The sequence below is a fragment of the Genypterus blacodes genome, unplaced genomic scaffold (assembly GCF_046128005.1).
Source record: "Genypterus blacodes isolate CSIRO-AG114 ecotype Tasmania unplaced genomic scaffold, CSIRO-AGI_Gbla_v1 ptg000020l_1, whole genome shotgun sequence".
NCBI classification, from domain to species: domain Eukaryota; kingdom Metazoa; phylum Chordata; class Actinopteri; order Ophidiiformes; family Ophidiidae; genus Genypterus; species Genypterus blacodes.
In genome coordinates, this window is record NW_027466833.1 from 1,627,501 (window position 1) to 1,655,306 (window position 27,806).

The 27,806-nt window shown below is 46.0% G+C and overlaps 2 protein-coding genes across 2 annotated transcripts in view; both read right to left on the bottom strand.

Annotated features, from left to right (window-relative positions):
- The window catches only part of pcsk2 (proprotein convertase subtilisin/kexin type 2), a 21,610-nt gene extending 11,165 nt beyond the window's left edge, over window positions 1-10,445 (bottom strand). Inside the window, exons 1-5 of the mRNA XM_076141746.1 lie at window positions 10,254-10,445; window positions 8,278-8,382; window positions 4,544-4,657; window positions 4,034-4,142; window positions 3,469-3,506 (exon numbers count right to left, since the gene is read on the bottom strand). Coding sequence (XP_075997861.1) covers window positions 3,469-3,506; window positions 4,034-4,142; window positions 4,544-4,657; window positions 8,278-8,382; window positions 10,254-10,445 — 558 coding nt within the window. The remainder of the gene's footprint in view (window positions 1-3,468; window positions 3,507-4,033; window positions 4,143-4,543; window positions 4,658-8,277; window positions 8,383-10,253) is intronic.
- Window positions 10,446-26,542: 16,097 nt separating this feature from the next.
- LOC142991615 (otoraplin-like) lies at window positions 26,543-27,595 on the bottom strand. The gene is made up of 4 exons (XM_076141683.1): window positions 27,481-27,595; window positions 27,144-27,283; window positions 26,754-26,864; window positions 26,543-26,669 (listed from the first exon to the last, which is right to left on the bottom strand). The coding sequence occupies exons 1-4, from the start codon at window positions 27,593-27,595 to the stop codon at window positions 26,646-26,648; spliced, it is 390 nt and encodes a 129-aa protein (XP_075997798.1). The 3' UTR covers window positions 26,543-26,645.
- Window positions 27,596-27,806: the final 211 nt, after the last annotated feature.

Genomic DNA, 27,806 nt, shown 5'->3' on the forward strand with positions numbered 1-27,806 from the left:
CAAAATATGATATAAAGAATATTTGAATAGCATGGTTGCTTATTGGCTTTATAAATTCAATTGCTGAGCTGGATTATAAGATTATTGTTGATTTTGTAAAGCTTTTCTGTGGCATTTCAATGCGTTTTAACAGGATTTGGAGCTTTTTGTGGAGCAGGCACTGATACAATACACCTGCAATCCCCTTAAATTCCAGCAGAGGGCAGTGACAACTGTCACGACTCTCAATTCCAAATGATTAAATAAGCAGCGTTGGTGGAATAATGTGAGGTCACAGCAGGGAAAATACTGGATGAATCCACGCCGGCATTTAATTCCAAGCGGCCAAAAGTAAAGGGACGGAATATGTAGCGGCGGAAAAGCAGGATGGAAAAGACACACAAACCGGAGAGGACGCGTGGTCTGGACGATAGACACACATGTAAACACACACATGCATGATGGGGAAACTAAGAGGCTGGTTCCACTTTGTGTGACACACTTCCCAAATGTTTCCCTCCAGATTTCGTGGACCTTCCCTTCCTCTTTCCTTTGGCCAGGGGCCGAGTGACATTCATACCTCTGGGACTGTTTGAGGAGAAAATGTGTCGTTGGCTTGAGGTGGATTTTGTAGCAACGCGATGAATAAGTAATAAGTAAATCTGTGATGGAACAGACTTTGTGGGTGACATTAAGGATTTCAGTCTTTTCCCCGGAATTGTGAGAGACATGGATGGATTTAAGGACATAATGTTAACCTCAGGGAGCTATGAGATCTTGGAGATCTTCTCTTCTTCATATTGGCTACTGATGTGATGTCATTGAAACTTTCTAACTGTATCTCCCCTCTCTTTCTCTCTTCTCCTTTCCTTTGTGTCTCATGGAAGTAATGTTCTCTGCTTGCCATGAGGGAACGTTTCAAACCGTTCCTATGCTCAGTCGGGAGAACATTTTCAATTGTTTTGCTTTAAACGAAATGAAAAGTTCTGAGCCCTGGTGACTAACGACACAAGGGAGCGATGTTGAATCACCTGCTGTGCTTCTGAGGCTCATATCTGCTGCTATCAATCAGGCTCCTGATGCACCGTGAGTAAACGGAGGTCCAGGTAATGGATTGAACCAGAGACTGGAGCTTCAAGCCTCCTCCCAACCTGCCCGACTCCACCGTCATCACAGAGAATGGATATTCTGAGAAAATCTATGAGTCAAAGTTTCTGCATTTGGACCCTCAAATAGCAGCAACGATGTCAAAGCAGGTCGAGCGACAAAAGGTGGAGAAAGAAAACCTTAGTTTACATCCACAGAAGCTTGTAGCTTGAAGAGTAGCCTCCCAATTTTTCCCCACTTTCTACATTCCATTATGTTTAGTTGATGGCTATTACTGGATACTTACTGCCTGCCTGCCTTCCTTCCTTCCTTCCTTCCTTCCTTCCTTCCTTCCTTCCTTCCTTTCTTCCTTCCCTCCCTCCCTCCTTTCTTTCCTTCCGTCCTTCCTTCCCTTCTCCCTTCCTTCCTTCCTTCCTTCCTTCCTTCCTTCCTTCCTTCCTTCCTTCCCTGATTTCTTCCCCTCTTAAATGCTGAAAACATACCCTTTATGTGTTTTCTACAGTAGTGGCTGTCTGTGAATGAATGAGGATCTGTGATGAAAACATGAGGCGGACACTCGCTCCACAAATGGTCTTGTCAGCGTGAAACGGGATGCCGGCTTTTATAACCCCGACGATGGAGATCTGATAACCAGGAATATGATTTGTATATTAATGTGACCTTGCATGGACGTCCTTCCACATGAAAGTACTGCAGTGGGACGAGGGAAGTGAGTATAAGATCTAATCTAAAAAGCAATTTTAAAGGAATTAAAGTGAGATGGACGTGTGAATATGGATCGTCGTCATCTTCGGCACCGAACGGTCTCAATCTCTGAATCTCTCCGCCGTTTCTCACTCCCTCGCTACGCCTTCAAACAAATACAAGATGAACTTCACGATAATGTGACATCACAACATGTTGTCACGGTAACCGGCCAGGACAGTGTGACACTTGCATCAGCAGATTATTCACAGGGAACCCGAACCCAGACACCTGAAGCCTGGACGTGTTTAGAGTCCAAACAGATTCAGGAGCAGAATCTAGAGAATCTGTGTTTTAGTTCTTACTTTAGGTAGAAATATTCGGCATCTCCATGTCCTGATATGAAATTCATCCGTCTGTTATCAGTACAAAATACAATCTTCATAGTAAACCGACAATATGTAGATAGATTTTATTATTCTAAGTGAAGCAGCATCATGAGTTTACTGGCGTCTGCAGTCAAATACGCCATGAAATTGAACGACCGTTTCTCATCTCACATCTAAATGACATTCAGAATTAATTCACTGTGCAAAAATGTATCTTATGAGCTGTTACTGTATCAGCATCTCGACAAAACACACACTCACATACACACACAAACACACACACCATCAATTTAAGCCCCAACAATGTGACATTTAATTTTTGCTTTCATTCAGCTGATAGCAGGAGTTCATAGCAACAAAGCAAGATTACATATACAGCATCCTCAGTCTCTCTCTCTGTCTCACACACACACACACACACACACACACACACACACACTTTGGATCTATGCACAGCAGGATCCCTCAATCCAGTGAAGCATGTGCCTGCATCACTGCAGCTGAGTGTTATTTTTGGGCCCGGGGCTCATCTCTGTTCACAGGCAAGATACACGGCAAACACACACAAACACACACACACACACCTCTCTCATCACATAAATAAGATGGCAGCGTGTGTATGATCTGAGGTAAGAACGTGGAATACACACATAATACTAAAGGTTTACCGTAAAAATATAAACAGACTCAAGAAGGATTAGCTCAGATTCTTACTCGCTTGAATATTTAAAACACACGGAGAGACGCTTGTTGACATTTCCTCTTCCCTCATAGTGCAACGTCTGAATAATGCATCTGTAAGCCTAGAGGCTCACACAGACGCTTCAGTCCTGCAGCTGAAACAATAACAGCAAAGTCCAGCAAGAAAAACAGAACACATTAGCTGTCAAACAAACTCTCCAGTCAAATGGAACCGAAACCTCCGTGTTTCCTCGCTCCCCTCGTCCATCCTCGCTGTCCTCTAAGGTTTTCCATTTATTTATCAGTATTCCGGTGATGGAGTGTCACATTATGCGGCGCCAACCATCCTGGCACTATCTGTGTTTGTGACAGAGCGGCCTGCCTGCCTGTCTGCCTGTCTGCCTGCCTGCCTGCCTGCCTGCCGTGTGCATTAACATTAAACAGCTTGGCTTGCCGGCTGCTCGTCTCCGTGTCCTCCAAGGAGCACAAGGAGACACGGAGCCCAGGGTCGGCATCCACCTGTCACCGCCCGTGGCAACAGAAGCCTGTGAAATCTCCACGGTTACCCCAAGCAGAGAGACGAAGAAGAAGAGGAGGAAATGCAGGATGTAAGAGTGCGGATACTCACGTAATTTGATGCCAAGTCCGGGTGCAGATAGTCGATGCCTGAAATTGGATTGCGACATTAATCAGAGACATAATTGAGCAGCAGGTGGAGCAAAATACAATCTAGTGCATAATCAGTGTGTAGGTTCATCATTTCATTAACTTTAATTGCATCTATTTTTGTTTTTGTGTGTGAATCAAATTCCTGTCACGTTTCCTGCGATCTTCACACGTCCGCTTCCTGTTTTCACTACGAGGCGTGAAGTTATTAGAGGATCAGTGATCGATTTTCAATACAGGAAACGGGGCAAAGGTGTCGCAACGGCGCCTTTGATGTTTTACAGTAAAGTTTCAAAATAAAAGCACCGAGCTACCAAGAAATCACCTCTAAATGAATTGTATCTATAGATTGTATGAGTAAGATCAAGTTTACTGAAGAATCCACATCCTGTTTGCGAATGGAATGGAAAGTGAAGAAGAAAAACAAAACAAACAAGCTACAGATTATGTGTAAGATTCTCTCAAACTCAGTGTTCATCATTGTCTTCCTCTTTGTTGCGACATGCAGGCGCTGGTTGTGTGCTCACCGTCGTCCATGATGGCGATGGTGACGCCTGTGCCGGTGTAGCCCAGCTGCCAGGCTTCAGCCACGTTCAGGTCCAACCCGGGGGTCCCATCTGCCTGGCCTGTGTTTATCTAATCAGCCACACAATATGGAGAACATCCGTGACTCGAGGCACCCAGGTGAGCCGCCATTAGAGGATCAACATGGAGGACGTGTGTGTGTGTGTTTAAAATCTGAGAGTGAAGGTGAGAGGGAGGGGGAGGTAAATGTCATGGATACGGATCTTTGCTTAATCCGACACAGCGGGTGAATGACGCCGAGCTCGCCACGTTCATCAGTTTCAGGGGAGCAAAAGGAGGGGGCGGGGCTTAGGTGGAGAAGGCTAATTAAAGGATGAATAACAGTGTTGACCCGGAGTGTGGTGTGGAATATGGCCAGCTTCTGACTAATTAAGGCAGACTGAAGAAGACTGTGGTGGGGTGCTGAAGGTCAGGCGCTGTGCAAGCAGACGGGCTCTGGGCTGATTACTCACCAGGTACCACTGTTTGGTGAACAGCGGGTCGCTCATATTGACTTCGATGTCGTTGATATTTCTGTAGCCGCGCTTCTGGCGATCGAAACCGTCCTGCTCGACAACGCTTTTCACCTGAGGAAGGAGAGACAGAGAGACAGAGAGACAGAGCGACAGAGAGAGACGGGCGACAATGTCAGAGATGATCTCAGCAAAAAAACAATCTTCTTAAAGGTCCAGAGAGGATCAAAACAAATCCAGGTTAACACGGCGAGCGAGTGTGGGGAATACGTGACCTAAAACTGAAGAGACAGATTTGAGCTTTTCATGATGTCTGAGATGGAGGCCATCAGCCAATCAGAGCGGCCAGCTGTGCTCGACTGTACAGTTAATGGAGAACATCATGTAAATCAAAGGGCCTATTCACTTCTTCCCAATCAGCCAGGCTGCAGCTGGAGACCCCCCACCCCCTACAACCCCCCCCCCCCCCTTAACCTCCACACAACAGACCCCCCTCAGCGCCGGGTTCCATTTTAGAAGAAGAAGAAGAAGAAAAAAGCTTCTGCAATTACGTTTTTCCGGAATCAGGGCAGACGTTTTGGAGGAGAAAGAAATGGCTGTGATCCATTAACAGCTGCCGCCACGCTGTGTGGGAGTGAAAATCCAGGACAAGGACAGGGACGCATACCTCCACCAAGGCCGAACAAGACTAGATGAGAATTTGATTGAAACTAATTTAATATAATGGACTTTATAATGGATATCAGGAGCTCATAGATTCATCAGAAGCGTCGTGTTTATGATCAATGATCCATCGCTCCACTCCACTCCTGGATTTCTCACCTGCTTCATTCTGTACTTGCCAGTTCTTCTTAAATACTCCTGTACTTCATTATGCCAGAGGCTAAACCTGCACTTCTGCTTCTTCATGTTCATATTTGCTTCTTGTACTGAACTGAATTTCTGCCATTGTTCTGTTTGCCATTGTAAAGTAACCCCAGATCTCTCACCTCTGTCACATATAGAGGAAGGATCTCTATGGCGTTTGTGACTCTGTACCAGACAACTTCATGTTCGGGCAACAAATACTTCACTGCCTTGGATCAGAGCGTCATCGCCTCACCTTTACAAAAGCCTGAAAGGAGTCGTTAAATCTGCGCCGCCGACAACAAAGACACGTTTTTCCTGCTTTTATACCAAGGCCTGAAACGAACCTCCTGATCCAAACCAATCTCTACTCTCTGCTCGCCACCGCCGCCGCTGTTTCAAGGACGCCGCTTTTATTTGACGGTTTTAGATCTCATTTACTGTCTTTGTGTCCTCTGTGTTTGAGACTGAGAGAGCCTGTGTGTGTTTGTGTGTGTGTGTGTGTGTGTGTGTGTGTGTGTGTGTGTGTGTTTGTGTGTGTGTGTGTGTGTGTGTGTGTGGGAAATGACGGTAAATTGTCACCAACAGCCTTTAAAGCTTCATTGGCAGATCATTGGCAGATATGTCCCCATAACAACCACAACGTCTCGCTCACAGTTTGAGACCTGGCCTCTGTTGGACAAACGTTGGTCTCCCGCTCTTGCTCGTTGGTAAAAAAAATCCGCCACCGTCGCCACCGCCAGACTGAAAGAGTCGGCGTGTTTACCACCACAGATAAAGAGAGGCGAGCAGCACTTAAGAGAGGCTTTTAAAATGTCGGCGGCCTATTCATCCACGTCTGTCTCTCGCACGACGCTCAAGTGCAGCAATCAGGAAGCGCACATACATCAACGCCTCGCCTCCTTTAAAGGACACCAGGCGCTCAGGATTCACTCTGTTTGTTTTCCCCTTTTTGTGTCTCAGCAGCTCGATTGCAACATCAAATGCCACGCCGCCGTCACCGCGATCGCTGCCTCCTCCTCCTCTGAACTCGCAGCACTTTCAGCCCATCAGATCAGAGAAACTGGACTCCTTCCCCCCCTCCCTCCTCTTCCTCCTCTTCCTCCTCGTTTGCCTCTTGGCATCACTCTTTCATGTGTAACTCAGGGTCAAAAGAGATTCATCTACATCTCCCAACAAGCTCCTAAAAATGCCTTCTGAATGGATTTATGGAATCCAGGACGACGGGACACGTGGACAGACGCATGCCTGCTATGGTTTGAGACATTTAAAGACAAATTAGGACGAGGAAAGAAGGACACAGGGGAAAAGCAAAGTGGGTGAGTCACAAGTGGGTCAACGGGCTGCGCTAATAAAAGAGCGGTTCAAAGAAAAGGGACTCCTGGGACCAATGGACTCAATCCAACACACTCCACCTCCAATTCTCTGACTCATTTTGGTGGATTAATGCAGCGAAGTCGTCCTCTTGATTCCACGGAACAGAAGATTCCACTTAAACGGAGAGGGAATTAGAACTTGGAGGAACAATAAACTTGTAAAGTCACCCTGGGAACCAAACGTGACACTTCAGCACTGTAAACAAAGTGACGAAGCTCAGCCTCATCCGTCCCCTGCATCCGTCCGCGGAAATCAATAAGCGACGACGTTGCATTCCGAGGTCACGTCAAAGCGTCTGATTAAAACCCAGGCATGTGGAAAACGCGGCCCCGCTGCTGTCTCGCTTCCATTAGTCGTATTAGCTCCGTGGAGACCCTCGCATTTATTTTCATTAGCACCTTTCACAACCACAATTAGAGGGGTTAGTTGATTGTCTGCTGCAGGACCTCCGCTCTCCGTCCGTCCATGATGGACGGCAAACACGCCAAACTCAACACCCCGAGGAGGCAGAGCGCCGCGTTTGGTCTGATTCCATCCAGAAACAGAAGTTTGTACAGGCAGATGTCTTATAACTTCAATACCAAGGCCGTTAAAACACATTTCTACAAGTGGATGCCACATTTTCCGGATGGTGACGCTCCTATTCCTGCTATTAACTCTCAAATCAGCCTGTAGGTGATGTAAATGCAGCCTGTAAAGAGCTTCAAACAAAGGCCTGAAAACAACAAGGTGGTACAAACTCATAAAACCCATAAAAAAAATCTAATAAGAGAGATAAGAGTCAACATTGAGTCAGGGACGCTCCTCTGAGCCCTGAGCCCCTTTTTGATTTCTCCATCCCCGACCGAGAGACAAAGACAGCAAAGAAACCGGCCAAGATTTCAGATTCTCACAGTTTCTTGCAGTTTATGATGAAGGACCAAACCCTTGCAGAAGATTTACGTCTGGAAAGCCGAGCCTGCAGTATATTATTATATTTAACAGGGCGAGAATGTCCACAACAGAGCAGAAGACGCTGTTATGTGTGTATATTCACTGAATGCAGTATAAATTATGCAGGGTTCTCTACAAAACAACCAAACACAAACATTTATGTATCATTCTTCATCTTTTATCAAACTGTGTGTGTGTGTTTGACATTTATGTGCTTTGGTTTTGTAGACTCTTCTGAATTTAGAGTCTTAATACAGTTTAGCTTCTTCTTCTACTTCTTCTTCTTCTTCTTTGCTGAATCATAAATGGGTCGATCAGTCTGCGTTGACATTGTGTTTGCACAGCGGAAAGCGTTCACGTTGCAGAATATCGTGCACGCGGTTGAAGCCGTAAACACTCAGGTTCATTAACGCACGATAGCGTCGGCACAATAACACAGTGGGACTAATCCTCTGGCTTGATGCTGATATGTGTAGATGTGTAGATACTCCACCTCAAACAAAGTGTTGTTATGCAAGGTGAATGGGTTTGTGGGTAAAAACAGGAGCCCTGCTTCCCCCCCTTGCGCGTTTGCTTACCCGGCGGTCATTTTGCAGGCGCTGTCTGTGGCGGGAGCTGCGTTTGCTGCGCCTCTTTGTGGTGTCCTGAGGATAGAAGTGGAAGAGGCCCTCTCCAAAGGGAAGCTGGGGAGGAAAGGAAGCATCAAGAGGGACAACATGAGAGAGGAGCAACACACACACACACACACACACACACAGAGAAGCTGCTGTCTGTGAAAGGCAAATCAAACAGAGGAGGTGGAGGAGGACACAAGGTCGTCCTGGAGTGGACGCTCTATTCTGAGGAGCCGGAGCGTCGCCATAAATCACAAGGTTGAGGAAATGAGAGGCATTATCCAGAGCTCTCCCACAGGCGCCGTGCATACATGTAGATTAAACACACACACACACACACACCTCCCCTCACGCTTGGTAACAACCAAGCGGAGGTCAAGCCTCTAAACAAATGCCTGACAGATCTGAGGAGCAGATGAAATTCTTATAGCGGAGGATTATTCTTATCTTCCATCCTTCTGTTGTCCATCACCAAAGAGACAAAAGCTCCTGAGAACAAAGAGTGCTCTGATAATCCAGCACCTTTACTAAGGGTAATATGAGATGATCGTGCCATCTTTTATCTGTGTGTGCGTGTGTGTGAGCGCTCATATTTGTATGTGTCCCGGTCTTGTTAATTAAGCAACAATAGAATTCCAAATGGCACAGACATTGTTTAATGATGCAGATCCTATTAAGACAAATATAGCTGCCGATTACATAACCTAGGAGGCAGGGAGGACAGTGAGGGAGGGGGGGAGGACAGGGAGGGAGGAAGAGGAGGAGGGGGGATGATGATCTAGCAGCTACGAGAGGAGAAGGGAACTGGCAATCACAGAATCGGTGATGCTGCACGAAACCTGGCGTAGGTATTAAATGATGATGAGTTACAGATTGTAGCGGGTTTTCTCTGAACGCGGAGGTGAGACGTGTGATTGGAGAGCAGCAGGCAGGCGGGCGCCCCTCTGCTCGCCGCTACGCCTCACCGCCTCAGGCTCCAGCCAATTTCACCCACATACTGCTTATTTTGACATGTGACAAGGCAACACACACTGTCAGGGAATCATTTCCATGTCTCTGCTGTAAATGGTGTGTGTGTGTGTGTGTGTGTGTCTGTATGTGTGTGTGTGTGTCTGAGTGGTGGGCTGTGTGTGTTTTTTTGACACGTAGTGACGCGTGAGGCATTTATCAAGCTGCTTAATGAGAGAGGGAGACTTGGCTGAGTAAAAAATGGAGACAAGGCCTTCATGTCTGTGTGTGTGTGTGTGTGTGTGTGTGTGTGTGTGTGTGTGTGTGTGTGTGTGTGTGTGTGTGTGTGTGTGTGTGTGTGTGTGTGTGTGTGTGTGTGTGTGAGCAAATTTCACACCTCTTAAGGAAGAAGGCGGCCATTGAAAACAATAACAAACCTGATTCCTCCTCCATACAAACAGACTCCAGCACATTTTCCAACACGAGGCTTCGCTACAACTTCATCCTGTGGCTCTGATCTCCTGCCCGATTTTTAATGTTTTCCATCTCTCACACACGGCTCTCATCGTTTTATAGGCCACTGGAATCAGACCAGTTTCCAAAATAAACAGTTACATTGGGGGCAGAGGCAGAGTTGTGCCACCAGGGGCCTGGACCCCCGCTGGGGCAGAACCGGGCCTGCGTTTAAGGATGCATGGATGACGTCACTGAGAGGCATAGGAAGCAAAAGTGTAGATGAAGTCCAACACTGAGCTGAGCTTCTTTGTTTGGTACTACTTCAGAGATACTGCACCGGTTGTGTTGCGACATGCAGCACGTTCATCAACAACAACAACAATAACAACAACAACAACAATAACAACAACCACACTGATAACGGATATGGAAACGTTTGCACAGCTGCTTTCCGGTCAAATCTGGACATTTTAACATGCAAATGCCGGAGCGAGACATGCAGGAATGTGTCAGCACGCATCCGGGAGCGTTCGTACCTTCCGGGCACTCTGGAACCCATGTTGTGTTGCAACTTGGTGCGCCTCGTCCTGCGCGTCCTCCCGCAGCTGGACCAGGAGGTGGTCCGTCAAGACCCCCGCGTCCGCAGCCTGCGCGGCGAGCAGCAGCAGCAGCCCGCCGAGCAGCGCCGTAAATCCCGCGGCCGTCCCATGGAGGGGAGATCCGCGCATCGTGTCCGGCTTCGTGTCAGATTCAACCCCGTCTGCCTGCTCGTCTGCCTGCCTGCCCGTCTGCCTGCCTGCCTGCCTGCCTGGCTGCCCGACGGAGTGGCTGCACTGTGCGGGATGCTCCTCGGCAGAGATGGGAGGAGGAGGAGGGAGGAGGAGGAGGAGGAGGAGGAGGGAGGAGGAAGAGGAGGTGTGGGGGAGTTCAATCAAAGCTTTTGCGGACGCATCTCCTCGTCGTCAGCTGATCAGACCGCTGGAAGTTGCGCTGCTATTTCACCGAGGTTGAACTGCTCCTGCTGTGGTTCGAGTCGAGGGCTTGCGAGTGTGTGTGTTTGTGTGTGTTTGTGTGTGTCTTCCGGGCCAAACCTGCATCCTCAGCCTTTATCTCTCCACCTCCTCTTCCTCCTCCTCCTCCTCCTCTTCCTCTGTAATTCATTTACCTCCTTCGCTCGGTATTTTCTTGCTCGTGACGATTGACCAATGGGCTCGTGCGGGTGTGTCGCTACGTCGGGGTGAGCTCGCGCACAGGGGACACTTTCAGCACCCTGGAGAGCTCCTCTCCATCTGACAGAGTGTATTACCACACACACAGCAGTGTCCTATAGCTCAGACACGGAGCTCGATTGGCTCATAATGTTCCGGTAAACAAACAAAAACAAACTGTGCAGGTAAAATTACATCAGAATGAAGCAAAACAACAACAACAAGGTTGATCCGGACAGCAAAGGAAGGTGGTCAGTGCTGCTAAGAACCTATGACAGATCCAGCTTCAGTCCATTCAGTCCATTCCTTCAGGAGTGCTGAGCAAACAAGGCAACTTACAGCAAATGCTTCATCCCCACAAAGCAATAACCTGATAAGACGCTGCAGAGACCCACACACACACACACACACACACACACACACACACACACACACACACACACACACACACACACACTGTGTTGTTTCCATCCAACAGTCCAATTTGGATGTAAACTAAATTATAAAGTAAATAATTTATTAACTTCCGCAGTGTTGGGTTGCCAGGTTGTGAAAAAATCCTGTAGGAAAGCATTTCTGCCTTATAGATGAATTAACTGATCAATGGTCAGGAAGACATTGTATAGCAATAAGCACTATCATTGTCATGTACATGACCTTATTTGAATCAATATGGCTGGAATATTGTATTTATGTATGAATATAATTATATTTGTTGATAACTGGGCTACACTGTCTACAGGTCTGGTTTCTGTGTGAGAGCCAGCCAGTTGTTCCACATGTGGCTTTCAAACAGACTCACCTCCGTGTCTCTGCTTAATTGGCCGCACCTGTTGTTTACAAACAATCGTCAGCTTCAAAGGGTTTGAGCTTTAGCTGTCACTCAAACCGCTCGTAACTTCATTCTTTCTGGTTCAGACACCATTCTGACAAGTCTGCACCCCAGCAACCCTACCAACCTTACTATTATTGTAAACCCTGTATTGTTTAAGACTTAAATCATATATAATGCATCAAATCCGACTTCTCCATCCCTCATAAATGTTGTATCAAAAAGTGATATCATCATTTTATTGCAGTAATCCAAAATGTCTTACTGGATGTGGAGTTCTTTGTGCAGAGGTTGGACATTGGCCTCTATTACGACCAGTCTGACCCTGTCTGTGTCATGGAATGTGAGAACAATCCGCACTGGGCCGTGATTGGTCATTTACGTGAAGCTCTGGTTGTTAGAGGAGCCGAGCAGGAGGACTGTATTTTCACAGAAGCCGCTCATTAAAGACTCCAGCTTCCCCCGACTGACCCCTTTCTTCTTCTCCCCCTGCTGCTACATGTGCTATATACAGTACGGACAGGATTCATTGCTGCTTGGGGGACTGTAATGTAACTGAGGGAGAATGTGCTGGTGCGTAACACACTGATGCCCTTTTAACCTACAGATACTGCCAGTGTTCAGTGGAAAGAGATGCATGTGATTGTGTGTTGCTGTGTGTATTTGTTCTTGCTCTCTCTAGTCCGGCCATAGGCACCTGGGACTAGAAGGTCATATTGATGCCTGGCCTGAGTAGATGGCTCCGACCCCTGCGCCCCCTCTGTCCACCGGCCTCATTAAGACCCAGCAGGCTCTCTCACCTCTGCGGTTCACAGAATTCCATCCAGACTTGTTTACATAAAATGTATTGACTGACTGTTCGGTCACAGAGTCTGCTATATCTGTAAAGTGGTCACATTTCCTCACGTGTCCTGCTGCTGTAATGTATCAGGGGCAACATCAGTCAGGTCACTTTTTCAGGATATATTTTTCTGCTGTTTCATAGGACAGCGTTCTTCTTTTTTGAATATCTTGTTTCAAAAGGACAACAAACAAAACATGAAAGCTTTAATGTCAAATAATGTAAAACCATTCAAACAAAGGAACAATAAATTAAATAAATATTAATTTGATTGAATTAGAAAATGCTGCCTGGAAAAATTGTAATCACATTATGTTCTTTTTGGGATTATTGTGCAAAACTGCCTGTAAGAACAAGGTGTACATGCTGTAGATCACACAGCAAGACTCGGCATACATTTGTCTTATTTACAATTATTTCCCTATTTAACTCAAGGCTGCAAGATCGCTCATATTGTATTGATCTATTGTATAGATCTGCGTCTCTTAATGACCATAAAGAGACGTATCTATAGATCTATACAGCATGAAAGTTTGCAAATGTAACTTCATAAATTAGTAATTTCTCATATTCCTTATTATTTCCGTTATTTGGTGTTTAAATATGCATGTGCAGAATGAAAATGTCCTTGTAAAATATTCACATGTGTTTAGGAAATGTGTATTTTCTTCCAGATGTGTAATCTGTTAACTTTAACTGTTAAACAGAAACAAATGAATCACCGTAATTGTCCTTTGAGTATTACAGAATAATATGGGGAGCCCATGGATCACAGTTATCGCACAAGTCTGGAGGAAATAATGAGGGGGAATTTTGTATAAGTGGATCCGTTTTGCTAATAAGTGTTTCCGTGCTCCCTGCAGATCTCCTCCCTCACTCCCCCAGAAGACCACTTATCCGCCTGGGCCCAGCCAGAATCCCTGTCTTTTGGTCTCCAAATTGTCTGGAAGTACCGAAGAAAATGATCAAATCATTCAAGTAGAGAGGCGAGTGGCTGTGTGTTCATGCAGTATTACTCTAAGACTGTGATACCTCAGCTTTGGATACTTCTGCCTGCAAACTACTACAGAGGGAAAAGGGCACCAATCATCTTCAAGTCATGCAGTGTAATCATATATTGAGTGGGTGATCACACAGTGCACGACTGAAACCCAAGATGCATGTGACTCTGCCCACACCGCAGTTTGAGAACCACTGCTTTAAAGTATTCCTTCACTTCTTTCCCCCGTGTATTCAGCCTCTTCCTCACTGTGAAGCACTTGTAGCTCTTTCTGAAAAGTCTGAAGCATCATTATTATTATTATTACTGTTATTTTGTAAGAAGCTTATTCAAGAAAGTCCTCCAGAGGCCTCCCGAGCTCTGAGACGTTACAATTTTCCCCTCCACTAAATTCGCCCAAACTGGAGGAGCGGAGGGAGCGACGGCGAGACAAAGACGAGAGGCTTTTCTTATCCTTCCCTGTAGTTAAGCTGTCATCGCTCAGACAGCCCTGCTCTCCCTCCTGTGGCACCGCCGTGGGATGGGACGTCTCCCAGTCAGTGGGGGATTCTGGGTACTATAGCCACGCTGATTGCAGTTAGGATAGTGTCAGGAGCTGCACCCTTGATGGTTTCATTCACTCTCCGTCGGCGTGTCTGTCCACGTGTGGCAGGAAGCCGCCGTATGCCTCTGGCTCGGTGAGATAAGGCGCCGGCCGTCACAGGTAGACGGATATCAAAACTCACATGTGATGACAAAGGGTGGACAGCTGATGTCATGCAGTATCATTAGCGCCCTGTCACCGGCTCGGATCGTTGTGCTTAACCGAGGCCAAGCAGACACGCGATCAGTAAAAGTACCTACAGATTTTAGCTGTGAGTACGGCAGCTACAACAGAGTACTTCTGTTTAGGGACTGAAGCTGTAGCTGTAAACTGTAGCTACTCGGCAGGTTCAGACTTTACTCAATTGAAATATCTTTTATCTTTTAATGTGAAGCTTTGGGTCTCTTTCCTCCACACACAGACACACTAACCCACACACAAACACACACACAACACACACTCCTTCAATCTCAATTCATCAGGAGCATTTTTATCCACTGGCAGTCGTCACAGTGAGCACTAAGGACTCTGCGTTTAATTGCCGCTGATCTACAAGTACACCCGGCAGTAATGCTGTGTTGTACAGATCCATTACTTCCAGCAGAGCCGATGTTGGACCTGATGTGCTGTGAGGCGTGGCAGACAGCGAGGCCAGCTGAGGTGGAAACACCAGCGTGATTTGTCACGGACCACAACTCTGCGTGAAAGAAGATTAAATTGAACTCATCTCTCTCTCTCCCTCTCTCTATCTCTCCCCCTCTCTCTCTCTCTCTCTCTCTCTCTCTCTTCTCACCTCTTACATCATTCTGTCCTCTCTCACGTACGCTCACCTATTGCAAATCAACATGTTTTCTTTTACGTCCTCAGCTCGCCTCTGTCACCAAACTAAATCGTCACGTTGCCATGGAAGTGTTGATCACGTCCCCCCTGCAGGTCTGAGGGAGTCAAAGGAAACACTCGAGTGTCCTTTCGGGAGGGGGGGAGGTCATTTGTGACGTCCGGAGCCACGCGGATGTGATGTTTTCTCTCTGCAGGGTGCTGAGCAGTATGGTGGCCTCTGATGTGCCAGTATGAGATGGGGCTGTGTGACTGGGACCTTAAAGAGACAGGGCAAAATGACCTGTTTTCACTCAGTGTGCAAAGCAAATATTTCAGCGAAACGTTAACAATCAAACTACAAGTTAGATGTATTCCTAATTCTCTCTACAGTTTTGTTATTGTTTCACTCTGTTATTGTCCTGGGTTGTGTTTAATGTGTGTATGTGAATCACAAGTGCCGTGTCCTTGTATGGTGTCTGTTCTGCAGAGGTGCAGCTCCTCATAATTTGCTTTTCCAGCAGCTGTGTTGTGTTTTATTCACCATCTGCTGGGACAAACTATGCCACCGTTTCACTTTAGCGAGCTCATTCCGTCTCCCCGCCTGCTCCGCCCTGTAAATCTCTGTGTAAATTAAACATAAAGTCTCTGGGTTTGTGCCAAAGCTCAGCATCAATATGGGGGAGAAAAACAACAACAACAGCAACAGCAGCACCGCCGACCCTTATTATTAATGACCTCTGGAAGACAAGGAAGCCTGTAGCTCTTCACACACACACACACACACACACACACACACACACACACACACACACACACACACACACACACACACACACATACATCGCAAAGGAATGGAGGAAGACAAAGTTATTCTGCGTTGTTATTCATAGCACATCCGCCTTATAAATTTACTTTAATTGGAAAAAGAATAACAACAGCATGAGTGGAGAGGCGTCAGGTAATCAGGCTAATTCTTTGCTTGTGTGTGTGTTACTTATTTAGAAGTGAATATTCTTCCCTGGCTAATAAATGTACCACCTAGGAGGAAATGAAAAGACGTGTAAATTAACATCGCGGATGAATCGTATTTGTCTGGAGAGAGAGAGACGGGGTGAGAAAAGAATTGGTCTGATTGGATTAACTGGTGCTAACTCGCTCCGACTTTAAAGGGGGATAAAATCTTTCACATTGAACGCCACAAATACAAATATAATCAACTTGAAAACTGTTCAGGGCGTGAATGTGGACTTATTTATAGCAAACAGCCGTGAACAGATGATATGAGGAGAAAGGAGGCAAAGGAGCTAGTGGTTGTTTTGGTTTCTGCACGTGATTGTCGACACTTTTGGGTTGTGGAGAGCTGAACCGTATCCCAGAATTCCCTGGGTGGAATGGATTCTTATGGATCCACGGAGCACGGAAGATGCAATCTCCTACACGTGAAGTTATAAGGTTTAGTTAGCGACAAATATCTGATCCTCTGTTGCTTTAGAATGTGTTTCCCTATGACCTTATGCCCTGAAACGTTGGTATTTTTATAATGTGAAGTAGCTGTGTTGTGGCTTTGTGAGGCAAACTTACAACCAAAGAAAATAGATTGGAAGTTCTATTTGTGAATCTTTAGCTTTATCACGGATAACAACATGGATCTATAAGTGTCCAAAGGCCTACAGACCTGTTATGTATGATCCATTTCCTGAAAGACGTAATAGGACTGGAGCGTCTCATCCGTGTCTGCTCGCTACAGGAAGAGGATAATGAAAACACATAGATTTTATTTTTTATTGTGCAGGTAAATTGTCCTCCTCAGTCTTTCCTTCCTTGTGTGACATCGAGCTTCTTTCCTTTCCCTCCATCAGAGGAGCATCAGGGCTCCCGCTCTGATGCTAATGCAACATTCCCTCGATTCCGAGCCGGAACGCCATGACTGTTATTGTCACATTCACCGTTTTAGGAACAAACGTTATTGCACAGTTTGGTTTCTGGGCCTGATTTGCCTGCAGCTGAAGCCTCTGCATCACGTAATGAGACGATTTGTCAAAGGCACAACAGTAATCAGCCAAATGGCATCACCGGGTGCTTTCCATCTTACAGTAAGTTTTAAATGCGTGCACAGGCCGCTGTCGTTCTCCAAGGAAAACATTTCACACCCAGCGTGCGTTCAGAAGTGATGTTGACGCCGTAGCTGCGGTGCTTTAATTGCCATTAGCCCCCCAACACGCCGGGATCAAACACCTCTAAAGCGCTCGCTGACGATTGGTTCTCACCGTGGAAACATTACCTCAAAGTTAATTCTTATAATCAAGCCTCCCGAGCTCAACCTCGTCCTTCGTCATGAGACATCCGAGGCGCTGCCAACTTCCCCATTTCCTGCGCTCGTTTAGTCGTCGAGCTGCCTCCTATTTGATGCCCGGGCTGATTGCCGGGCTTCAGTCGGGGCCGTGTCGTTTGATGAAGCGGCCGGGAAATCTGTGACCTTTTGAGGCGCAGCGGGAAACGATGGCGACGTAATCGGGTCGGCCGTCACAAACCCTGTTAAGCTCCACACATGTAAGGTTAACACTCAGTGGGAAGATGGAGCATTAAGAGAGATGCAAAGTCATGATTTCCATGTGTTTCTATGTTGGTTACAGTCACTACGGCTACGTGTGTGTGTGTGTGTGTGTGTGCGTGTGTGTGTGTGTGTGTGTGTGTGTGTGTGTGTGTGTGTGTGTGAGAGAAAGAGAGAGCTAGAGAGAGAGAGAGCTAGAGAGAGAGAGAGAAAGAGAGAGAACACAGTAACACTGATGGTTTGAATGAAGCCGATGCCGTTGAGCAGTGGCAGAAATGTTGACTGGCTGTATATTGATCAACCTGTTCTCATTCCTATTGTCCGACGGTGACGCCTTGTCAGATCCCCTACTGTTGCGTTATGGAAGCCCGTAGTACCCAGGACGTTCAAACGGCGCTATTGACTGAAGTGTGTGTAGGCTTAATGACACATTTTGCAAGAGGTCGTAATGCCGGAAACATGTACATACTCTCTCCCCAGCCATGATGTCACTCTAACCTCTCTGATGTCTTCCACGTCAGCTCAGCAGCTTCAGAGACGGCCGCGTGTGTGTGTGTGTGTGTGGCTGTGTTGCTCATGGCGACCCGGCTAATCTGAGAGGTCTGTGACATATTGCGGGGACAGGACGGCTGACCTTGGCCGGATGCGATGACGAAAGGGGGCTGCATCACGCAAACAGCATAAAGTTGTGTGTGTGTGTCTGTGTGTGTGTCTGTGTGTGTGTGGGTCCTGATGCTCTTTCCATTCTGAAAGGACATTAGCACTAATGGTAATGGTATCTCAGAGGTTTCCAAGCCTCTTTCCAGTCTGTCCTTATAGACGAGCAACCAAAGAGCAGCACAGTCCATTAACAAAGTAAACAATGGATATTTTTCATAGGCAACACGGTGCACAGGGTAAACACGGCTTTGCAACGGGCAATTAGTGAGATATCGTGTGCTTTAGCTGTTTAGCACTGCTTGAAGTTCAGCCATTATCCCTTTGAAAGCACAACAGGATCATGTTTGCTGAAAGCGGGTGATGGCGTTGGAGGGAAAGGGATGAAAGGAAAAGGTGATAAGGAGTAAACATTGCAGGGAATCTAGACACCGAGTCATTGAGGCACGAGTGACGCCGCCGCCGCTTGGCATTTAAGCGACAATTAATCCAAACAAAAGGTGACGACGGATGCGGAGAAATGCTACGTTAAAGAACAAAACGTGGCGTGTTTCTGCCTGTTTTTCCATATCGCTCAGCTTTTCTACACCATTATCCACGGCTCCTTTGTGTGTTTTTGTGTATGTGTGTGTGTGTGTGAAAGGCGGCGTAGGTATCGCATGGAAACGCTGAGCCTTTATCCCCGGACTCTTAACACAGACGTGAGAAGCCGCCATGTTTGATCCACCCCGGGGATTAGCGGCGGCCACAGTCTCTTAATGGTCTCGGGGACCAAAGGCCGCAGAACTCCAGCATCCTGTGAGGTCAGACTGCAGCTAATTAGCAATCCTGACCTGCGCTAATTCACTCGCTCGCAGTCGCCTCATTTATTTAATCGAATAATTGGAAATTCGCTTCCACAATTCTGTTTTTTTTTACTTTTAACTGAACTTTTCTAAACCACACCTCTCCGTATCAGACAGCATTCAGGCCCGTCCTCTTCATTATACCAGGTCAGCTGTGCGATGATAGCACGCAGTACTTCCCCTGCAAAAACAGCCGTGTAAATAAACCGCAAAAGGGGTCAATAAAACTACAAGCTCAGGCGCACACAGAGATCCTCGTAGAGAAGCTCATTGTTCCCTCCGATTGGCGAGGATACCCCCCCGACCAATCAATACAAGGACCATTAGGCTTAACAAACCCGGCCGGTCTATAAAACTGCTAGCTGCTGCTCGGAGGAAGCTCAGGGAGAGCCGGGTAATGACGGAGGAGCAGGTGGTTTAGGAGCGTGGAGGAAGCTGATCCAGAGCAGTCTGACACTTGTTTCCTCTGAGGGTTCAGTGGAACTGTGTATGCTGGTTGGACAAGATCCACGGAAGAATTTGCTACGAAGGCGTTACATTTTGGTTTGTAATTTTTGAACCGTAAGTCGTAGAATCAAAATTCTTCGCCCCCTGGATTCTTTGGGTCGGTTCACACCCGTCCATACAGGTCACATCCATCTGTGCTCTAATCCAATAGCGGCATTGGCGGAGGTATGGGCTTCTTCTGGGCACCTTCTAGTTTGTTGTTTGATACTGAGAAGATTTATTAATGCAGATACACACACCAGACCTCCAGCATGTGTGTGTGTGTGTGTGTGTGTGTGTGTGTGTGTGTGTGTGTGTGTGTGTGTGTGTGTGTGTGTGTGTGTGTGTGAGTGAATGTGTGTGAGCTCCCTTTGCCGTGATTTGACATTTAGGGAAATGGAGCACAGTGGTCATGTTCTTCATAATAAGGCGTTCTATGACAGCACCAATTTTTATCGCTGTCAGTCATGGATTGCGGTGCCCTAAGTTTAGTGAGGCTGCAGCACTGAGATATGGAGCCTGAAAGGAACAGGAGGTCACGCCGACACGATGCTCCGTCCAGATTCAGCACGGCAAAGCTTCTCCCCCTGGACACAACACTGCAACATTCATAACAATAGACTGAAATCGCTCCAAAGTGACAGATCCTGACCGGTGCAGCTGAAGACCATCCAGAAGATTTCCCTCCATTTTTGTATTGTTATTTAATTATCGATGATGTGTTCACAACCATTATGTCAAATTAAAAAGCCTCTTAAAATTGATCTTTCCCCCTCACCAAGCCTCTTCTCTGTAAAATCACTCCAAAACAGAAAAACCTCATTTAGACGGCACTCGTGTGTGTGTGTGTGTGTGTGTGTGTGTGTGTGTGTGTGTGTGTGTGTGTGTGTGTGAGTGTGTGTGTGATGAGTGGCTCCAGTAACACAGAGCAGAGGAGACTTGAAACGGTCGCTGCTGCTCTGGAAATGTTGAGAAGCAGAAAAGAACACGGACAAGAAATCAATCATCAAATGTTGCGATGACATTGGATTCATGTGTTCATCCAGCTGACACGGCTTAATGCAAGGCCTATAAATGGAACTGGAGATTTCCATTCTACCAACACACACACACGCGCACACACCTCGCGAATTACGCTGTTTCGTTTCACCACTTAATTGCCTTTTGTAATGGTTAATTGGTTGTCATGACAAACACTCCATGGTTCTCCTATTCATAGCTCACAGGCTGCTGCTCCTGCTGAAGCTCATAAACGCCGACTGCAGATCAAAATATCTGAAGAAGGCAAGAAAGTGATGATTGCGATGGCGGTCAAACCTCAGCCTCATCTTTCCTCCTCTGTCCTCGATGTGTTGTAACACAGAGATGGAGTTTGTTTCCTCGTAAGGAGATTTTGTTTTGGCTCGCCTTACTGACAGTTACTCCTACCATTTTGAATCAAATGCCATAAAATCTAACATGAAGAACATCTGGACCAAGCTGAACAAAAGCCTTATCTTTGTTTTTTCATATTTGTCATCATTTTGATATGATTGGCTAACAAAGGGGAGTGTGTGTGGCTTATTCTTCAAAAAGTGGAATTTTTCCATTGTCAGCTTGGTGGACTCGTGAGCTCACTGCTAAAACAATTAAACTGGTATTGTAACCTGTAGTACTACTCAGCCTCGGTGGAGGTATACGTTCCCTTATTCACTGTGTCTTTGTTGTGCACAAGCAAGAAGTGGAGGGCGTTGAATACACCAACTAACTTCATTGTTTGCAGCTTTTTTAGTCGGGGCTGACTGACAGACTGTATCTGCTGGGTCGGAAAGTGTTTTTCTCTTTGTGGTCGCATGTCAGACCTCAGACCTGCTGCCCCTTTGTACTGTACATTCATTATTTAAGTGCTGTCAGAATGAATAGACGAGACATGAAGGGTCAGCGTGACCTCTAAGTCGCCATCGTGTAAAGAGAAGTTTCCTTTCACCGACCGCTGCTCTCAGTCGGCTCATTTAGGAGGTCAGAAGACTTCTCAGAGCTTTGTGAGACCCAGAAGTGAAGAGTGGAGAGAAATCTTCACCCTAAACTCAAGATGATGTTACTCTGCTATTGATGAAGAAGAGACGTTTCTGAGCATTTTATCTTTGCGTAGAATCGAGCAAGATCATCCAACAGAGCTGGTTTCAACAAAATGTGACTTGTTATTACAGAACAAAACGTTTTCTTGTTTATTTGAGACTGCTGTGGTGCGATTCTTCCTCCTGCCTTTGAGCCTTTTATAACTGCTGTGGAAACTTGACTGAGTGAGTTTCAACCAACGTCCACTTCTGGTTGTGAAGCAACAGCAATCAACAACAATCCCCTCAGCTGCCTTACAGAGATAAACTGCAGAAAATAACTATAATAATAATAATAACAATAGGACTCCATTGCTTTGATTTGTTGTAGGAAATAAGTAATTGTTCAAGTTTTTAGGGATTTGCATGTCAAACTCCAGACAGTTGGCGTTGAGATTGGTGTGTTAGTTTTACAGAATTTAAAAAGAAATGAATAAATAAAGAAAATGAATTCAGGCTGCAAGCGAACAGTTGAATAATTTTGTTTTCATTAAAATTTGAAGCCGACTAGACATCCAATTTTTCATCTAATTCACAAAAAATAATGAGAATAACCTTGTGGATTTGTATTCATTTGGCAAAAGTCACAGGCTAATTGCTGACTCACTCGGGATTTCCTGCCCATTGTCATTCAGCTGCCTGACCTTTGACCTTCGTGACCTTAATTAACTGAACAGTGTGTTTTTATCATGAAGCACGTCATGAGTCTTTACATTGTTAATGCTAATGAACGGAGAGCAGATCCATTTTAGTTACAGCGTAAGCACTGTTAACCCTCGCCTCACACACACACACACACACACAGTAACCTCTCCCTGGATCATTATGGTAACCACGGTAATAGGCAAAACAGATGGAAAAGAAAGAGTGAAAGGCTGAGAGTGGAGGAACTAAGGAGAGAGTGAGGGGAAGGGCGGGAGGGAGGGAGGGAGGGGTTGTCATGTGGAGTTTATTCAGGTGTGACAGAAACGGAGGTGAGCGGTCGTCGTGGGAAACAAGCTGATGAATGAGAGCGAACACCTCTTAACATCCAGAAAAGTCGTGTCACCTCCCTCTTAGTTTCTTCTTCTTTACTCTCCCTTTTATCCTCTTTTCTCTCAAATGAAACACACACACGCACACACACTATTCAGAAGATATTAATGTTGTTCCATGCAAGAATAATGTGTCTGCATTGATTAACTTGTCAGGTGGCATTAACAGGAGGAAACAGATATATTTCCCAGTAAATGATGACATGATGAACAGATGGACTTACGAGGCAGATGCAATTATTTGTCCACGACTTCTTTGCCTTCCAAATCACCGCAATTTATTATTTTATTTAGCAAAATGCAGCTTTGTGCGCACACTCAAAAGGCTGTGTTTTCCCGCGTGTGCCTCGCAGAGCGCCAAGCATCGAGCTGTTTAGAGGCCTGAACACACAAGAAATGAAATCAATGGTTTCTTTGTGCGGTTGTGTGACAGAGAAAATGGGTGGAATTACACTCGCTTGTGCAATTATATGAGTCAGAGATATAACACACAGACTCGCAATCACACGCAGGGTGAGAGAGAGAGCAAGAGAGAGAGAGAGAGAGAGAGAGAGAGAGAGAGAGAGAGAGAGAGAGAGAGAGAGAGAGAGAGAGGGAGATGAATATTCAGAAGCAGGCCTCTCTCTGTTGTAAATATTGCTGTTGCTACCCTGAACACTCCCTCCTATTTGTACACATTGATGGAGCTTTACCATCGGCGCCTCAGCATCTATTCTTTAAAATCACAGTCTTCAGTTTTCAGCCACACACATGTCACCTTTTCTGTTTTCTTGCTCTTTACAAACCTTAACAAGTGAAACCCTGACTGTCCTGGATGCTGTTGTGTTGCGCAGATTGTTATTGATGTTCTTACTTTCATGTTGGGATCTATTCTGAAATGTCCCGTAGATCCACTTGTACTCGTCCTTGGTGCGCCACTTAAGTGCACACTAAGTGAAAACGTGCTATTGTCAAGGCCCTGTCTTGAATAGCTCTGCTCTTGGTCGTCCATGTCAGGTGTAAGACAATGACTTCTTCACTTCCTGCCTGGATGGTTCAGAGCAGATGTAGCTATGGATGGAGAACAACAACAACAACAACCCTTTATTGTTGCACAACAGGATAAATGAAGTTCTATCTTATCTTATCTTATATTATTTAAATTCAGATTGCAGATTGTACCTTTAAACCCAGGTCACATGTTCTCAACACAGAACCAGTCCAACAAATTTACAACAATTATTGAGGATATCAATGAAGTGAGAAGCCTGATGGCCTTAACGATTGATTCATGCCGACTGATTGATTGATTTTGCTAAAACCAGAGGTGAGCTGGCATTTCCCATGTGACATTCTGGAGGAAAATCTTTGCCGACAAACCCCGATCAATCGCAGACGGATAGGACACGACGCTTCCAGACGTCCATGCCGGCCTTCTTTCATGGCAGACAGCAAATGGAGCTCTGGGGGACAATGCCCCTTGTTGTTTGGCCCCCGGGAGAGGAATAAAGGTGTTTCATTAACAATTACATTCTGCCTGAGTCACTCCACACCCGGGAACCAATGTGTCCACGCCTCAAATGTTCTGGTCCAATACTTCCATCCTTTTCTCATTTCAACCTCAATTCTGCTCAATCTGGCGTTATGGTTTCTTTTATTTCCTTCCAGGACAAGATGAGTCTGAGCTATCGAGTGTTTTGTTTGTCCGGGAACTCTTCGCTTTCCAAACGGGAATTTGTGAGATTGCCTTTTTCCTATCTTCTTCCTTTTTGATGAAGGAAAGAAGATGTTATTCATTTTCGCACCTCTATTGTAGTGTTGGATCTGGACTGATGTCGTGTTACTCGTCAGGGCGTCGCAGTCGTCACACACACGCGCACACACACATCGTTTTTTGATGAGCTTGAGTCTAAAATGTCAGGAGCTGCTGTGCTGCTGGGTGTGGAGGTGTGGCAGTGACAGTGCCTGCATGTGGCAGCTGCTCCCATACACACACACACACACACACACACATACACAAGCACGCATCAATCTCCTCTGACACTGTAGCCCTGCCTGTCACCATGGTAACGCCCTGAAGCTACAGCTGTCTGACGGAAGACTGACTTACGACAGGAGTAACTTTGCTGGGATTTGCGCACGAATACACACACGCGCACACACACACTTGTACACACTGCAGTCAGCTAAAAAGATGCTGAGTTTGTCATCATCTTGGGACTATTGTAAAGCTCAACCACTACTGGAAGGCCATTACTTTCCTCTGCATAAAAGACTCCAGCAGCTATTCCATCATGTTTTTGAAATAGGAGCTGTTTTATCTGAACTGAAAATAAATCTGAAGATGATTCTGGAAATGTTTCAATCTTCTCTTCCCCTGATGCTTCCTCAAAATGCTCTCATCTATATGCCAGAACCAGAGAATGATGGTTTCAGTCCTCTTCTATATAAAATGTTTCAATCTCTCCTCTCCTCTCCTCTCCTCTCCTCTCCTCTCCTCTCCTCTCCTCTCCTTTCCTCTCCTCTCCTCTCCTGTCTTCTCCTCTCCTCTCCTCTCCTCTCCTCTCCTCTCCTCTCCTCTCCTCCTTCTCTGCTCCTCCTCCCATGCTTGCGGTGTTATTTCTGTTGGCTGACATTTTGCGTCCACATTTTTAAATAGCTTGACATCGATCGCAGTGAAGAAGAGGAGCCAGGGATTGATTGATTATGTGTGACGGGCCTTATTTCCCAAACTGTTAAGGATAAGGCTGCATGTGGTCCAACTGGATACAATCTGATGAAAATAACACATTTGTAATAGCGTCACAATCAATAGCACAGCAGTCAATCACGTGAGAGTCTCTTTAAGATGGCAGGGGGAGAAGAAATAGATTAATAAACGACTGCGTCATCAACAAAATGAGAGATATTTGGGTCAGGTTGGTTTGAAACGGGAAATATTGATTGAGTTGATGTGTTCTCCTCTGTATCTGGGCGGATGTTGTGACACAGAGAGAGGTCACGCTGCTGATTCAGAGCCAATCAAAATGAGATCCTTGTCGTCCTTTGGAAAGAGCCTTAACAGCCAGAGTAAATGTCAGGCCATGTTTAATCATGGATTGGGAACACATGCCCAACTGACTACTCTGGGTCTGTGTGTGTGTGTGTGTGTGTGAGAGAGAGAGAGAGAGAGAGAGACAGGGTGAGCAGGAAAGAGATCTTGCTCGTCTTTAAGAAATGTAAAAATATGCAGGTTTGTCTCATCCCATCTGCTCTATTTATCTGAACACTTGCTGGAAAAAAAAATAAAACACTCCCACTGTAACATTCAGTGGCATTTGTCAGTTGTAAAAGAGGCCAACTCATCTGCTCATGTTCCTAAACTGCAGGTGAATCATTCAAACAGGGAACAGTGAGATTATTCCGCATCTATTACTGCAAACATTCTGCAGACTGCATCTACAAACAGGGACCTGCTGGGCTGTACAGAGCCTGTAGGGTTTTCAGAGGTGACGTGTTACATTTTTGAGAGGGGGGGGGGGGGATCCGGACTGTTGCCGTAGAGAATCAGTAACCAAACAAGACATTTCCACTCCCAGCTGTCACTTCCAACCATCTCCCCTAATAATACGTCCACATGTCCAGGTAGACGGGAGTAATTGTCTTTGTCGTCGTTGGATTTGTCCAAACCGTCTCGTCTGTCAGCCTCAGCACCACGGCTCTTTATCTGTATTCCAGCATTTGAAGTAGCGTGTGAGGGTTAGGGTTAACTCAAAATCGGGCATATTGAATGGATGTTGTGTCCACTTGAGACCAGAAAAGCAAAACAACAACATGCTTGATATGATATAAAAAAGACTTTATTGAAAAATGTGTAGAGAACAAGAGGAAGGTCCGGCTGACTCTACAGGAGGACGGCAACTTGGGAATGTTGGGATGCAATGTGATGTTGAGAATTTGTATGCTTTCATTCTAAACGTAAATAACTACGGCCAGCACACGGGGAGTCGTTGATGTCCTACTCACAGAAGAAGTCCATTTTCTGAAGAACAAAAACAGTCAAGCAAAATTAAAATGAGATCAAATTTGACAGCAGGGGACAAAGTTTTGTATTGAAGCTACTCACAGTTGTTGGAATCTGCACCGTCTCCTCTGTGAACTTCTGCGTCTCTCTCAGCATAGTAGCGGGGAAATATCCAATGAGGCCCATCTGGTCCACATACCGCTCACCGTAGACCTGCCAGCAGAAACACCACAACCTCTCCAACTTCAGATAACGTGTGTGATCTGTATTCAACTCTCTCAGAGTACACATAACAATTCTACATAAATTATCTTTGTTGCCTCCAGATTAAACTTTAGCCTTAATGCCCATCTGGTCGTGTTGCTTTTGGACAGAAACAAAGTTAATCTCTGTTTGCCTCAACTTCTGCTTTCTTGTGCCTTTTTTGACTTTGGTAAGAATGTGATCATTTGTTTTGCTCTCTGCTGTGGTATAAAGCAAACAAGCACCTACGCTTCCAGACCAAAAGACTCCAGCGCCCTCCTCTGGAACAAGTTTAGAATACACATAGACCATCTGCCCCCTCTTGATGTTGATAAATCTACAGTCCGGAGCGATGAAATCATCCAAAGCTGTGGCCATGGAGAGAGCGTCTAATGAAGCACAGACAAGGAAAGAGATGAGGGGAGTGTGAATCAAAAATGACGCGTTTCTTACGGGAAAATTTACCTTCATGCTCCCTCATGTTCCTTCATGCTCCCTCATGCTCCCTCACGTTCCCTAATGCTCCCTCTTGTTCCCTCATGCTCCCTCATGCTCCCTCATGCTCCCTCATGCCCCCCTGACTTACACGAGCACTCTGCATCTGCACAAAGCTTGTTATCTGCCAGTTTATCCATGAGGACGGCCCTGGAGGTCTGCTGCAGTGTTGCCACGCAGAGCAGAATCACCAGTGGATAACTCATCCTGACCAAAAGGGCACAACTAATGCAACACAATGTGGCTCGTGCAGACTTGAGTGTGGATCTCGGAAGAAACCTCAAGCTGTAAATATCCCCAACTTTTTTTTTGGCAGGACAGAATGGGCTGAGCCTCCACATCACAGGCTCTCTGTCCAATCAGTGCTGAGTTTGGGAAATGTCACACTGTGAAAGTATTCATTTGACACGAGGGAGT

Bases quoted from the DNA above. Each gene is read 5' to 3' on its own strand.
- LOC142991615 (XM_076141683.1), bottom strand. From the start codon at position 27,595: ATGAGTTATCCACTGGTGATTCTGCTCTGCGTGGCAACACTGCAGCAG. The intron at 27,284-27,480 runs GTAAGTCAGGGG...GTGCTTCATTAG, and splicing joins TGCAGATGCAGAGTGCTCGT to ACGCTCTCTCCATGGCCACA. The intron at 26,865-27,143 runs GTAGGTGCTTGT...TTCTGCTGGCAG, and splicing joins GAGTCTTTTGGTCTGGAAGC to GTCTACGGTGAGCGGTATGT.